Source organism: Nerophis lumbriciformis, linkage group LG19, assembly GCF_033978685.3.
Source record: "Nerophis lumbriciformis linkage group LG19, RoL_Nlum_v2.1, whole genome shotgun sequence".
NCBI lineage: Eukaryota > Metazoa > Chordata > Actinopteri > Syngnathiformes > Syngnathidae > Nerophis > Nerophis lumbriciformis.
Genome location: NC_084566.2, coordinates 32,994,814 through 33,010,605, shown reverse-complemented (window position 1 = coordinate 33,010,605; position 15,792 = coordinate 32,994,814). Strand labels below are relative to the sequence as shown.

Genomic DNA, 15,792 nt, shown 5'->3' with positions numbered 1-15,792 from the left:
GCCAGCAACTTGAGGGTTCCAGGTTCGATCCCCACTTCCGCCATCCTAGTCACTGCCATTGTGTCCTTGGGCAAGACACTTTACCCACCTGCTCCCAGTGCCACCCACACTGGTTTAAATGTAACTTAGATATTGGGTTTCTCTATGTAAAGCGCTTTGAGTCACTAGAGAAAAGCGCTATATAAATATAATTCACTTCACTTCACTATCTAAACACAGTTTTGTTTGCATATTTTCAGGATGTAGATATCTACATATATATGTATGAAATACTTGACTTGGTGAATTCTAGCTGTCAATATACTCCTCCCCTCTTAACCACGCCCCTAATCACACCCCGCCCCACCCCCCAACCACGCCCCCACCCCCCACCTCCCGAAATCGGAGGTCTCAAGGTTGGCAAGTTTGCGTGACATACAGTCTGGTGTGCCGTGGGAGATGATCTAATTTTACATATTTGGGTTAAAAACATTTTTTGCAAACCAGTAATTAAAGTCTACAAATTTTGTGTTGTTGTTGTTGAGTGTCGGTGCTGTCTAGAGCTCGGCGGAGTAACCATGTAATACTCTTCCATATCAGTAGGTGGCTAATTGCTTTGTAAATGCGGGTAAAAAGATGCCTTATGCTTAAACCAAAAATAAACAAAAGGTGAGTGCCCCTAAGAAAAGGCATTGAAGCTTAGGGAAGGCTATGCAGAACGAAACTAAAACTTAACTGGCTACAAAGTAAACAAAAACAGAATGCTGGACGACAGCAAAGACTTACTGTGGAGCAAAGACGGCATCCACAATGTACATCCGAACATGAAATGACAATCAACAATGTCACCACAAAGAAGGATAAAAAACAACTGAAATATTCTTGATTGCTAAAACAAAGTAGATGCGGGGAATATCGCTCAAAGGAAGACTACAGGAAAATACCAAAAAAAGAGAGAAAAAGCCACCAAAATAGGAGCGCAAGATAAGAACTACAACACTACACACAAGAAAACAGCAAAAAACTCCAAATAAGTCATGACGTGATGTGACAGGTGGTGACAGTACACCTACTTTGAGACAAGAGCTTTTCCTCCTATCCAGGAGATCGCAAAAAGCCGCTGCCTGACCAGGGCTCAGAAAATCTGCAAAGACTCCTCCCACCCCCACCAAGGACTGTTTTCACTGCTGGACTCTAGAAAGAGGTTCCGCAGCCTCCGAAGCAGAACCTCCAGGTTCTGTAACAGCTTTTTCCCTCAAGCCGTAAGACTCTTGAACGCATCATAATTAAATTATCCCCTCAACTCCCCACAAAATGGATTAACTCGCTGGAATAAAAAAAGACAATATAACATACATCCATAAACGTGAACGCATGTGCAAAAGTGCAATATATTTATCCGTACAGTAATATATATATTTATTTATTTTATATATATATTTTTAAATTATTTATATATATTTATTTCTTTATATATGCACCTTATTGCTTTTTTATCCTGCACTACTATGAGCTTATGTAACAAAATTTCGTTCTTATCTGTACTGTAAAGTTCAAATTTGAATGACAATAAAAAGGAAGTCTAAGTCTATTGATGCATGCTTGGTTATGGTTTAAAGTCGTATCCAACAATTGCGACAACGACTTTTAACTGTCAACTGAGTTTATGATTTCTGCTGGTGGTGTGCCTCCGGATTTTTTCAACGCAAAAAATGTGCCTTGGCTCAAAAAAGGTTGAAAAACACTGACTTAGACGACTCGAGGCAGAGGCCTGGGCTGCCCCACACGGCAGACTGAGGTCAGATAGAGTCGGCAAGAACCAAGCCAGGAAAACATAAACTGATGAAATAACTACAAAGAAACACAATCCTAAGAACTATAAGGCGCTTTTTGTTTTGACTTATTCCAATTTTCTCTTCCAGGTGAAGTGCTGCAAATATTGGCCAGACGACACTGAGATCTACAAAGACATCAAGGTGACGCTTATAGAGACCGAACTCCTGTCTGAGTACGTCATCCGGACCTTTGCTGTGGAGAAGGTACGCAAATTATACGCTACCGATACTTCATTAGGTACCGTATTCGCAGATTTTTGTTTTAATTTTTTTAAAGGGGAACATTATCACCAGACCTATGTAAGCGTCAATATATACCTTGATGTTGCAGAAAAAAGACCATATATTTTTTAACCGATTTCCGAACTCTAAATGGGTGAATTTTGGCGAATAAAACGCCTTTCTATTATTCGCTCTCGGAGCGATGACGTCACAACATCGGGAAGCAATCCGCCATTTTCTCACTTTCGTCGGTGTGTTGTCGGAGGGTGTAACAACACGAACAGGGACGGATTCAAGTTGCACCAGTGGCCCTAAGATGCGAAAGTGGCAAGAAATTGGACGAAATTTGTTCAAAATACGAGGCTGTGGGGAAAGCCGGCGAAATGGTCAGTCGTTTGTTCCGCACACTTTACCGACGAAAGCTATGCTACGACAGAGATGGCAAGAATGTGTGGATATCCTGCGACACTCAAAGCAGATGCATTTCCAACGATAAAGTCAAAGAAATCTGCCTCCAGACCCCCATTGAATCTGCCGGAGTGTGTGAGCAATTCAGGGACAAAGGGCCTCGGTAGCACGGCAAGCAATGGCGGCAGTTTGTTCCCGCAGACGAGCGAGCTAAACCCCCTATCGACCCTAGCTTCCCTGGCCTGCTGACATCAACTCCAAAACTGGACAGATCAGCTTTCAGGGAAAGAGAGCGGATGAGGGTATGTCTACATAATATATTAATTGATGAAAACTTTATTCATTACTCGCGGTTTTACGTAAATTATTATACATAAACTGTGTTTACCAATAATTTAGCTTAAAAACGTTTTTTTTTTCAATCATTCGAGTACATTCGGGTAGTCTTGTGTAATGCAGTATTTTGTGTCTATTTAGGTATGGTTAACCTGAGTGCTGAAATCGTGGAAAAATATATGCCTGAAATGGGCTGTCTGCACTCTCAAAGTGCATGTTGTTGCCAAATGTATTTCATATGCTGTAAACCTAGTTCATAGTTGTTAGTTTCCTTTAATGCCAAACAAACACATACCAATCGTTGGTTAGAAGGCGATCGCCGAATTCGTCCTCGCTTTCTCCCGTGTCGCTGGCTGTCGTGTCGTTTTCGTCGGTTTCGCTTGCATACGGTTCAAACCCATATGGCTCAATAGCTTCAGTTTCTTCTTCAATTTCGTTTTCGCTACCTGCCTCCACACTACAACCATCCGTTTCAATACATGCGTAATCTGTTGAATCGCTTAAGCCGCTGAAATCCGAGTCTGAATCCGAGCTAATGTCGCTTTAGCTTGCTGTTCTATGCGCCATGTTTGTTTGTATCGGCATCACTATGTGACGTCACAGGAAAATGGACGGGTGTATATAACGATGGTTAAAATCAGGCACTTTGAAGCTTTTTTTAGGGATATTGCGTGATGGGTAAAAAAATAAAATAAGCCACTGGGAACTGATTTTTAATGGATTTAAACCTTCTGAAATTGTGATAATGTTCCCCTTTAAGCATATTCTACATGTTTAGGCTTAGATTCATTGTTAAATTAAGTTTCTTTTATGTTTTACAGTTAGGGATGATGTTTGTTAAGAAATTATCGATTTCGATGCCATTATCGAATCCTCTTATCTAAACCGATTCCTCTCTTAACGAATCCAGATAGGTTGTTGTATATGGAAAAAAAACACACAATACTTGGTTTAACAAAAGCTCACTTTTATATTTTTAAGAAAAAATAAAAATAAACAGAGCAAACACTGCCCTGGTCACTCTGGCTGTCATGAATGTCATCATCTGAAATAGGATAACGTTAACATTATCTTAATTCACATCTTGCAAGCACTAGTTTATTAGACAGACCTGCAAACTCTGGAGTGGTGTAGGCCAGTGTTTTTCAACCACTGTGCCGTGAGATACAGTCTGGTGTGCCGTGGGAGAAGATCTAAGTTCAACTATTTGGGTTAAAAAATATTATAGTAATTATAGTCTGCAAATGATGTGTAGTTGTTGAGTGTCGGTGCTGTCTAGAGCTCGGCAGAGTAACCGTGTAATACTCTTCCATATCAGTAGGTGGCAGCAGGTAGCTAATTGCTTTGTAGATGTCGGAAACAGCGGGAGGCAGGGTGCAGGTAAAAAGTGTGTCTAATGCTTAAACCACAAATAAACAAAAGGTGAGTGCCCCTAAGAAAAGGCATTGAAGCTTAGGGAAGGCTATGCAGAACGAAACTAAAACTGAACTGGCTACAAAGTAAATAAAAACAGAATGCTGGACGACAGCAAAGACTTAGCAAAGATGGCGTCCACAAAGTACATCCGAACATGACATGACAATCAACAATGTCTCCACAAAGAAGGATAAAAACAACTGAAATATTCTTGATTGCTAAAACAAAGAAGATGCGGGAAATATCGCTCAAAGGAAGACATGAAACTGCTACAGGAAAATACCAAAAAAAGAGAAAAAGCCACCGAAATAGGAGTGCAAGACAAGAACTAAAACACTGCACACAGGAAAACGGCAAAAAAGTCAAAATAAGTCAGGGTGTGATGTGACAGGTGGTGACAGTACACCTACTTTGAGACAAGAGCTATAGTGATGTAAGGTTGGTTATGGTTTAAAGTCATATCCAACACTTGCGACAACGACTTTTTACTGTCAACTGAGTTTCGTTTTTTAATGATTTCCGTTGGTGGTGTGCCTCTGCATTTTTGCAACGCAAAAAATGTGCCTTGGCTCAAAAAAGGTTGAAAAACACCGGTGTAGGCTACAAGATACCGTTAACGTTATCAGACACATACAAAGTTAAAGTTAAAGTACCAATGATTGTCACACCCACACTAGGTGTGGTGAAATTTGTCCTCTGCATTCGACCCATCCCCTTGTTCACCCCCTGGGAGGTGAGGGGAGCAGTGGGCAGCAGCAGTGGCCGTTCCCGGGAATCATTTTTGGTGATTTAACCCCCAATTCCAACCCTTGATGCTGAGTGCAAAGCAGGGTCCCATTTTTATAGTCTTTTGTATAACTCGGCTGGGGTTTGAACTCACAACCTACCGATCTCAGGGCGGACACTCCAACCACTAGGCCACTGAGTAGGTTAACGTTACCGTTAGCCACTGACTATGCTTAGGTAACGTTAGTCTCGCTAACATTACTGCAGTCCTGGTTGACATAAAAGGTAACGTTATTTTAGCCTAAAGGCTACAAGCGAGCAGATATGGAAATGAACCGGCAACAGTTAACGTTAGTTACTCACCGGCACTATCACTGGGACTGCAGGTTGAAGCAGAGGAAGAGGGGCGTGCTTCGTCATCTCTGTCGCTGCTTCTCCACGTGCCGGAAGACATGATACGTTTCTCTAACCTTCAGGTTATGTACGGCCTGAACATGTTTCAACATGTTTGTTGTACTGCTCCCCTTACAGGAAAGCGAAGCCTGGCAATAATTGCAGATAGCTGTTTCCTCGTCATATTTCTTAGTAAAGTGAATCCATGCCTTGGAGCGTTTTTTCCGGTCCATTGTTGTTGCTGCTTCTGTATCTGCCGCCGAATGACTGAACTACGTCATTTCCTGTGACGTGCCACAGGACATTTCCTGTGACACGGGATTCGTTCCCAGGGATTCGAATAAAGAACCAAATCTTTTTCTTTACTATAGTGGCTTCGATAACGGGAACCGTTTCTCAAAAAGGGATTCGAATCCATGGAATCGGTTCTTTTCTTATCGAACAATCGGAAGAACCGGTTTTCGAACATCAGCCCTAATTACAGTGCAGTACAATAAGACAAACTACAGTCGTGGTCAAAAGTTGACATACACTTGTAAAGAACATAATGTTCATGGCTGTCTTGGACTTTTGGGAAGGCCATTCTAAAACCTTAATTCTAGCCGGACTTAGCCATTCCTTTACCACTTTTGACGTGTGTTTGGGGTCATCGTCCTGTTGGAACACCCAACTGCGCCCAAGACCCGATCTCCGGGCTGATGATTTTAGCTTGTCCTGAAGAATTTGGAGGTAATCCTCCTTTTTCATTGTCCCATTTACTCTCTGTAAAGCAACAGTTCCATTGGCAGCAAAACAGGCCCAGAGCATAATACTACCACCACCATGCTTGACGGTAGGAATGGTGTTCCTGGGAATAAAGGCCTCACCTTTATATATATATAGTTAAGTTATAGTTATACTTAAATAGTCTGAAAAAGTAGATTTGTAGTCATGGTCAAGAAGTCTGCACACATAAACCAACAGGCGGTTGCTGCATGCCAGTCGTCTTACATTCTGCTAAATGTGACGTTTCTGTGTGTGTGTTTCCATGACGACTGTACTCCAGAGGGGCGCTCACGAGATCCGGGAGATCCGTCAGTTCCACTTCACAGGCTGGCCTGACCACGGCGTGCCCTACCACACCACCGGCCTGCTGGGCTTCATCAGACGGGTCAAGGCCAAGACCTTGAGCAATGCCGGGCCCATGGTGGTCCACTGCAGGTCCGTACCGGGCCCACTCGGAACTGAACAGTAACTGCTTGGACGAATGTCCAGAATTGGAAAAGCTTGACCACCTTTTTTTGTGAATTATTCAACCCTGCCACGTGCTTTCTCTGCAGCGCCGGCGCCGGTCGGACGGGCTGCTTCGTCGTCATCGACATCATGCTGGACATGGCGGAGCGCGAGGGCGTGGTGGACATCTACAACTGCGTCAGGGAGCTGAGATCACGCCGGGTCAACATGGTTCAGACCGAGGTAGGACGCATCCAGGCCCCTGTGGAATAAGTACCGTATTTTTCGGACTATAAGTCGCAGTTTTTTTCATAGTTTGGCCGGGGGTGCGACTTATACTCAGGAGCGACTTATGTGTGAAATTATTAACACATTACCGTAAAATATCAAATAATATTATTCATCTCATTCACGTAAGAGACTAGACGTATAAGATTTCATGGGATTTAGCGATTAGGAGTGACAGATTGTTTGGTAAACGTATAGCATGTTCTATATGTTATAGTTATTTGAATGACTCTTACCATAATATGTTACGTTAACATACCAGGCACGTTCTCAGTTGGTTATTTATGCCTCATATAACGTACACTTATTCAGCCTGTTGTTCACTATTCTTTGTTTATTTTAAATTGCCTTTCAAATGTCTATTCTTGGTGTTGGCTTTTATCAAATAAATTTCCCCCAAAAATGCGACTTACACTCTAGTGCGACTTATATATGTTTTTTTCCTTCTTTATTATGCATTTCCGGCTGGTGCGACTTATACTCCGGAGCGACTTATACTCCGAAAAATACTAGAGATGTTTATCGACCGATAATATCGGCAGGCCGAAATGCTTTAAAATGTAGTATCGGGAATTATCGGTATCGGGTTTTTTTTTTAATATCAGTATCGTTCTTAAATGTTTAATTTTTTTTTATTAAATCAACATAAAAAACACAAGATACACTTACAATTAGTGCACCAACCCAAAAAACCTCCCTCCCCCATTTACACTCATTCACACAAAAGGGTTGTTTCATTCTGTTATTAATATTCTGGTTCCTACATTATATATCAATATAAATCAATACAGTCTGCAAGAGATACAGTCCGTAAGCAGTAGTACTAACCTTTAACAGTTAATTTTATATGTAACTGTTTTTATATTGTTTTACTTTCTTTTTTATTCAAGAAAATGTTTTTAATTTATTTATCTTATTTTATGAAAATTTTTTAAAAGGACCTTAACTTCACCTTACCTGGTTGTCCAAATTAGGCATAATAATGTGTTAATTCCACGACTGTATATATCGGTATCGGTAATTAAGAGTTGGACAATATCGGAATATCGGATATCGGCAAAAAAGCCATTATTGGACATCCCTAGTTTTTTTCCTTCTTTATTAGGCCACCGGACCTGAGTGTCTCCCCTTCCACAAGGGATAGGGGGGAGCAGAGGAGAAAAGAAAAGAAACGGCAGATCAACTGGTCTAAAAAAAAGGGGGCTATTCAAAGGCTAGAGTATACAAATGAGTTTTAAGATGGGACTTAAATGTTTCTACTGAGGTAGCATCTCTAATTGTTACCGGGAGGGCATTCCATAGTACTGGAGCCCGAATAGAAAACGCTCTATAGCCCGCAGACTTTTTTCCTGCTGACCCCCACTGTGGACTGGACTCTTACTGTTATGTTGGATCCACTATGGACTGTACTCTTACAATATTATGTTAGACCCACTCGACATCCATTGCATTCGGTCTCCCTAGAGGGGGGGGGGGGGGTTACCCACATATGCGGTCCTCTCCAAGGTTTCTCATAGTCATTCACATCGACGTCCCACTGGGGTGAGTTTTTCCTTGCCCTTATATGGGCTCTGTACCGAGGATGTCGTTGTGGCTTGTGCAGCCCTTTGAGACACTTGTGATTTAGGGCTATATAAATAAACATTGATTGATTGATTGATTATGCATTTTCGGCCGGTGCGACTTACTGTATACTCCGGAGCGACTTATACTCCGAAAAATACGGTATATTCCCAATATTTCCATCTGCAGCTTCTATACTACGACAACCCGAGGCCCAATAATCACGTGGTATGCGGTATGCCATATTTTTAGTCTCTTATATGAATGAGCTAAATAATATTATTTGATATTAACGGTAATGTGTTAACAATTTCACACAAGTCGCTCCTGAGTATAAGTCGCACACAAACTATGAAAAAAAACTGCGACTTATAGTCCAAAAAATACGGCATTTGTTTTATAACAACAATTATTATTATTATTATAATTATTGTGTCATTAATCTAAATCAGTGTTATGGAATATAACTAATAAAGTCTTAATTCATATGTAGAACACTGGCACTAAACATACAGTAGTAGTAGCTTAGTTGGCAACAATTTCACTGGTGGGCAGAAATACAGTACAATCTTCAATTCCCAAAATGCAGTTAATAGTAATGTTCACGCTTACTTGTGAGAAGTAATCCTCCGTGACATGTTTTCCACGGTCCACCGATTTGTGCAAGAACATTTAGCACAATGCTCCGGCATCTTCTTCTTTCTGCCGCTCAAATGGGAGTAGATGACCCGTTCAAGAGGGCGGCCAAATTCCCTGCCCTACCCAGAAATTGGAATCTAAAGCTCAGCTGTTGAAGTGCACATTCTGGCATAACAAGTCGCAATTTGTCCTAAATGCTGTTTAAAACATCATTCTCAAGAACAGTTTTTTTCCCTAAAGCCATAACCACGGTGAACTCTCATAGGCACTGATTTTATAGTTTATACTTTCCACCCACAGTCTGAATGCTTCTGTATATATGTATATAGTATAATAACAAATAATTAATATTTAAACAACGCATTCAGAACATTCGTTCTCAGTACTGGACTGTGCACCTTACCTCCTTTTGCACTATTTTTCTTTTCTTTCCTTCCTATGTTTTGCATGTTTATAGACTGTCGCACTGATACTGGAGTTGCTTTTACTCTCATTGTACCTGTGTATAGTGACAATAAAATGCATTCTATTCTATTCTATTCTATTCACGATTTAGTGGTATAATTTTGTTCACTGATAATCGCCATTTATCCTTTTGCTTATTGGTCTGTCATGAGGCCACGCCCCTCGCACGCGCTCCTCGTAAAAAAAAGGTCAAAAGTCTGAATCTGAAAAAAACTGGATTTAAATCAATCAGACAAAAAAGGATTCAAATCTGAAAAAAAATGTATTTAAATCTGAAAAGAACACAAGCTCAAGTATTAAACTAAATGAAGGTGAAAAATAAAGAATTAATTCAAAATCATTTTAAGTGTGAATCAAAATTATATTTAACCCCCAAAAAATTGTGTTCACTTCTTTTTATTTGGAATACACTGATGTAGAGTATTTCTTCTAAATTCAACACCAAAACTTGACCTTTCTGTTTCAAAGTTAATTTTTTCAAGTACAATACTGACCCTAATTTTAGCTCCATATTTTTGGAGATGAACAGAGTGAACAGAGATGTCCGATAATGGCTTTTTTGCCGGTATCCGATATTCCGATATTGTCCAACTCTTAATTACCGATTCCGATACCAACTGATACCGATATATACAGTCGTGGAATTAACACATTATTACGCCTAATTTTGTGGTAGAGTGTAGCGGGGGGTGTGTATTGTAGCGTCCCGGAAGAGTTAGTGCTGCAAGGGGTTCTGGGTATTTGTTCTGTTGTGTTACGGTGTAGATGTTCTCCGGAAATGTGTTTGTCATTCTTGTTCGGTGTGGGTTCACAGTGTGGCGCATATTTGTAACAGTGTTAAAGTTGTTTATATGGCCACCCTCAGTGTGACCTGTATGGCTGTTGACCAAGTACGCCTTGCATTCACTTGTGTGTGTGAAAAGCCGTAGATATTATGTGATTGGGCCGGCATGCAAAGGCAGTGCCTTTAAGGTTTATTGGCGCTCTGTACTTCTCCCTACGTCCGTGTACACAGCGGCGTTTTAAAAAGTCATAAATGTTACGTTTTGAAACCGATACCGATAATTTCCGATGTTACATTTTAAAGCATTTATCGACGTCTCTATTTCTATCCCTCTGTTATTTTCCTGTTTACCATTTGGCTCGTAGACCAGAGTTGCACATTCCCGATGGTTTTGTATTGCTTTCTGCACAGCTATAATAAATAAATGATAAATGGGTTCTACTTGTATAGCGCTTTTCTACCTTCAAGGTACTCAAAGCGCTTTGACACTACTTCCACATTTACCCATTCACACACACATTCACACACTGATGGAGGGAGCTGCCATGCAAGGCGCTAACCAGCACCCATCAGGAGCAAGGGTGAAGTGTCTTGCTCAGGACACAACGGACATGACGAGGTTGGTACTAGGTGGGGATTGAACCAGGGACCCTCGGGTTGCGCACGGCCACTATCCCACTGCGCCACGCAGCTATGCGTTAAGAAAATATATACATTTGCTAATTATTATTTTAAATGACTTTTTCAATCCAGTAAAGGTCAATACGGCCAGTGAGTGTGCCACAAACTTATCTACCCACCACTACTGTATACTGTATGCCTTTAATTGTTTTTTTTAACGTGTAAAACTGAATTCAGAATGTGTCTATTAACTTTGAGAAGTACGGAGCCCCTCAAGGGACATGGGGGAAAAAACTTTTTTTTCTAATTTTTATTTTTTTTAAATTTCTTTAGACATGTATCTAGTGCGCACGAGAAAGTGTCTCGTGCGCACGAGATACATGTCTAAAAAAAAATAAAAAATAATAATGTTTTTTTTTTTTTTTTTTTTTTGTTGTTGCTATTTTTGTATTACAACATTTAATCATTAATCAAGTTGTACTGCATTGTAATTAGAGATGTCCGATAATATCGGACTGCCGATATTATCGGCCGATAAATGCTTTAAAATGTAATATCGTAAATTATCGGTATCGGTTTCAAACAGTAAAATGTATGACTTTTTTAAACGCCGCTGTACGGAGTGGTACACGGACGTAGGGAGAAGTACAGAGCAGTTGCGTCTACCGGTCATACTTGCCAACCCTCCCGATTTTCCCGGGAGACTCCCGAATTTCAGTGCCCCTCCCGATTTCCACCCAGACAACAATATTGGGGGCGTTCCTTAAAGGCACTGCCTTTACGTGCCGGCCCAATCACATAATATCTAAGGCGTTTCACACACACAAGTGAATGCAAGGCCTACTTGGTCAACAGCCATACAGGTCACACTGAGGGTGGCCATATAAACAACTTTAACACTGCTACAAATATGCGCCACACTGTGAACCCACACCAAACAAGAATGACAAACACATTTCGGGAGAACATCCGCACCGTAACACAACATAAACACAACAGAACAAATACCCAGAAACCCTTGCAGCACTAACTCTTCCGGGACGCTACAATATACACCCACCGCTACCCCTAACCCCCCCCTCTCCTCAACCCCGCCCCCTCCAACCCCGCCCACCTTAACCTCCTCATGCTCTCTCAGGGAGAGCATGTCCCAAATTCCAAGCTGCTGTTTTGAGGCATGTTAAAAAAAATAATGCACTTTGTGACTTCAATAATAAATATGGCAGTGCCATGTTGGCATTTTTTTCCATAACTTGAGTTGATTTATTTTGGAAAACCTTGTTACATTGTTTAATGCATCCAGCGGGGCATCACAACCAAATTAGGCATAATAATGTGTTAATTCCACGACTGTATGTATCGGTATCGGTTGATATCGGAATCGTTAATTAAGAGTTGGACTATATCGGAATATCAGATATCGGCAAAAAAGCCATTATAGGACATCTCTAATTGTAATCTTTTGTTTTGTGATTGTGTGATGATTTTTTGCCTGGATCCCAGGAAGAATAGTCTCCACTGCGGTGTAGACTAATGGGGATCCTTAATAAAGTAAACTAAACTAAACTAAATTACAAGAAAAAAGTCGTTGAAATGTCACGAGAATAACGTACCGTATTTTTCGGAGTATAAGTCGCTCCGGAGTATAAGTCGCACCGGCCGAAAATGCATAATAAAGAAGGAAAAAAAACATATATAAGTCGCACTGGAGTATAAGTCGCACCCCCGGCCAAACTATGAAAAAAACTGCGACTTATAGTCCGAGAAATACGGTAATCATACACAAAAACTCGTAAAGTCATGAGAATAAAATTGTAATGTGCTGAAAACAATACCATAATGTTCCAAGATTAGAGTCGTAATAACGATAAAGAGTCATACATTTTTGATATAGAACGTCATTTGATCGTGCAAGTGTACTTAATAAAGTGCACGCTTGAGGTCAAGACAACGGAAGGAAGGAAGTGGAAGATGGCTTCCTCCCAATGCTCCCTCCTTCCATCCGTCAGTCAAGCAGCTGACACGATGTCGCTGCTGGAGGCTTGATGGAAATCTGTTCCGAAGTGACATTTCCAGCCGACACCCGCTTGTCGTTTCCCAGTAAAATCCAGGCGTGCTCACACAAGGTCACCGATGAGAAGATTTGCAAGGTGACACGTGTAGTAGTTTGATTAGAGAAATGTTCATCCAAACGCCTCCGAAGCGGCGTTCTAGCCACAATCCACGGCGCTCCAGCCAATCGGGTTGCAGGGTCTGTGCTCGGCCTGTAGCCAACTAGAACACCTGCGAGGGTAAAAACCTGTTTTTGCCTCACTTTGAAGGTCACTGAACTTGAGGAGAGGAGTGACTCAGCGGCGTTCGAGCCGCACACCTCCCCTGACGAGGACGCTGTCGGTGAAACATTTGCCCGTTAAAGCCAACGACGCTTGTGATTTAAAGGGAATTATGAGCAAATGATGCGTTCAAGTGACACCTCCAGATGGCTCGGGCAAGACCTGGTGCTTTGCGGGAGGACGCGGCGGCTAAATGTGCTCGGTTACAAGCTCACTAAAGTCTTTTATGGCGGGCCACCCTGCCAAGTATGTAGCCCTCGGAAAGGCTTGGAATGCGAGCCCCTTCCCCCAATAAACGCCTTTTGTGAGGCACCCTCAGGTAAGGGAGGGAATAAATGTCACAACACATTTGTGTGTGTTGAAAAAAAAAAATCCTGCTCGTGTCCTTAATGCATTGTCTAATATTCTGTGCAGAAAATTGGACTTTCATTAGTATGCTAATGTGTTTTAATTAGAGTTGAAGCTTGGCACATTTACTACTGATACCAATCAATAGTAATATTTTGTTTTAGTGTATCGTCAGTGGCAATTTTGCAGCAGTGGACCGAGCAGAGGGCGCTGTGTTCAAATATATGTTTACATTTATTGCAGAGTATGGATTCTACTGCAAAATAATTTGTAAGAATAAACTGGCTTTATAATTATTTTAAGTGGCTTTCTTGGAGTTATTTTCTTAGTATGTGTTTGTAGGGCTATGTTCCCAAGTGCCAACAAGTACATGCTCGCGAAGATGTGTTATGTATTATAATGAGTCACTTATCTCTGTTATTATTATACTAATAATAATAATAATAATAATAATAATAATAATAATAGACTCTTGAACGCATCATAATTATCCCCTCAATTCCCCCCCAAAATGGATTAACTCGCTGGAATATAAAGCCAAAATAATATACATCCATAAATGTGGATGCATATGCTAAAGTGCAATATATTTATCTGTACAGTAATCTATTTATTTATATCTGCACCTTATTGCTCTTTTATCCTGCACTACCATGAGCTAATGCAACGAAATTCCGTTCTTATCTGTAATGTTCAAATTTGAATGACAATAAAAATGAAGTCTAAAGTCTAAAGGCTCATAATAATAATAATAATAATAATAATAATAATAATAATAGTAATAATAATAATAATAATAATAATAATTTACCATTTAATATGAATTGATTATAATAGATTTAATAATAGATTTTATTTGTAAAAGCACTTTACATTGAACAAAGGACCTCAAAGTGCTACACTGCATTTAAAAACAAAAACAAAACAACAACGCGAGAACCACAAATAGCTGCCCCCAACAAGTAAAATAAATAGTAAAATAAAAATAAAAACTAGAACAGCCTAATAGCTAGAGCTAGCACACATATATCTAAAAAAAAAGGCTTTTTTAAAAAAAAAGAAGGGTTTTTAAGCCTTTTTTTAAAAGCATCCACAGTGGTGCCCTCGGGTGGTCAGGGAGCGCGTTCCACAGACTGAGAGCGGCGGAGCAGAAAGCCCGGTTTCTTATAGTTCGGAGCTTTATCCTCGGAGGTTGGAGGAGGTTAGCCTCGGAAGTGTCGTGTGGAGGATTTGGTGGTGAGCAGTTCTTTGAGGTAGAGGGGGGCATTTCCATGGAGGCACTGGTTTGTTAGTAGGCCACCATTTCTAGTCCCTCGCCCCTTCGCTTTAGTTTTTATTTTCAAATTGTCACACCTTTATTATCTCATTATTTTTATCTTGCAATTTTACTTTTTATTCGAACCCTTTTACCGTCTTGCTTTTGCACTATCTTGTTTAGCACTATCTTGTTTAGCTTTAGCATTGTTTATGTTCTTTGTTTGTTTTTGTTTTGTTTTTTGCTCTATGCTTTTTAACATGTAAAGTACTTTGGTCCAATTTAAAAATTATTGTAAACGTGCTGTATAAATAAAGTTGCCTTGCCTTAGTAGGGAGACTTTGTATTCAAGCCTGAGTGGAACAGGAAGCCAGTGAAGGGGTTTGAGAACCAGTGTGATGTGGTCGTATCTCCGCACTCTCGTCATGATTAACGTGGACCCCGACTTAAACAAGTTGAAAAACTTATTCGGGTGTTAGCATTTAGTGGTCAATTGTACGGAATATGTACTGAACTGTGCAATCTACTAATGAAAGTTTCAATCAATCAATCAATAATAATAGTGATGGATTAGGTTTTCGTCATGCTTTCCTAGTAACTCTTTACAGTGAGTACCGAGAACCTATCAATCATTCAGTCCACGTTCACAATTCATGGTGGTAAGCCACAGCTGCCCTAGGGTAGACTGACAAAAACATGGCCTCCAATTTGCGCCTATGTTAAATAAAATACTTATCATGTAGACATTTTTAGATCCCAGAAATTCGTGAGGGTTACGTTCCAATGGTGAAAAATGTGAACAATGGACGCACTCAGAAAATAAAAATAAAAAGTATTTTTTTGATTGCTTCTCTACAGAGCCCCTAAAGGGACATAGGGGATTTTTTTTTTTTTTTTTTTTTTTTAAAACATTTTTAAAAAAAATTTAAATTTTTTTTTAATTTTTTTAATTTTTTTTTAAATTTTTGG

The 15,792-nt window shown here is 40.3% G+C and overlaps 1 protein-coding gene across 7 annotated transcripts in view; it reads left to right on the top strand.

The window, feature by feature from the left end:
- Positions 1-15,792, top strand: part of LOC133618481 (receptor-type tyrosine-protein phosphatase mu-like) — a 580,372-nt gene that overhangs the window by 539,054 nt on the left and 25,526 nt on the right. For all 7 annotated transcript variants that reach the window (XM_072915241.1, XM_061978877.2, XM_061978875.2 and 4 more), the window contains 3 exons: positions 1,902-2,018; positions 6,361-6,515; positions 6,635-6,770. In XM_072915241.1, the coding sequence (XP_072771342.1) occupies positions 1,902-2,018; positions 6,361-6,515; positions 6,635-6,770 (408 nt within the window). The remainder of the gene's footprint in view (positions 1-1,901; positions 2,019-6,360; positions 6,516-6,634; positions 6,771-15,792) is intronic.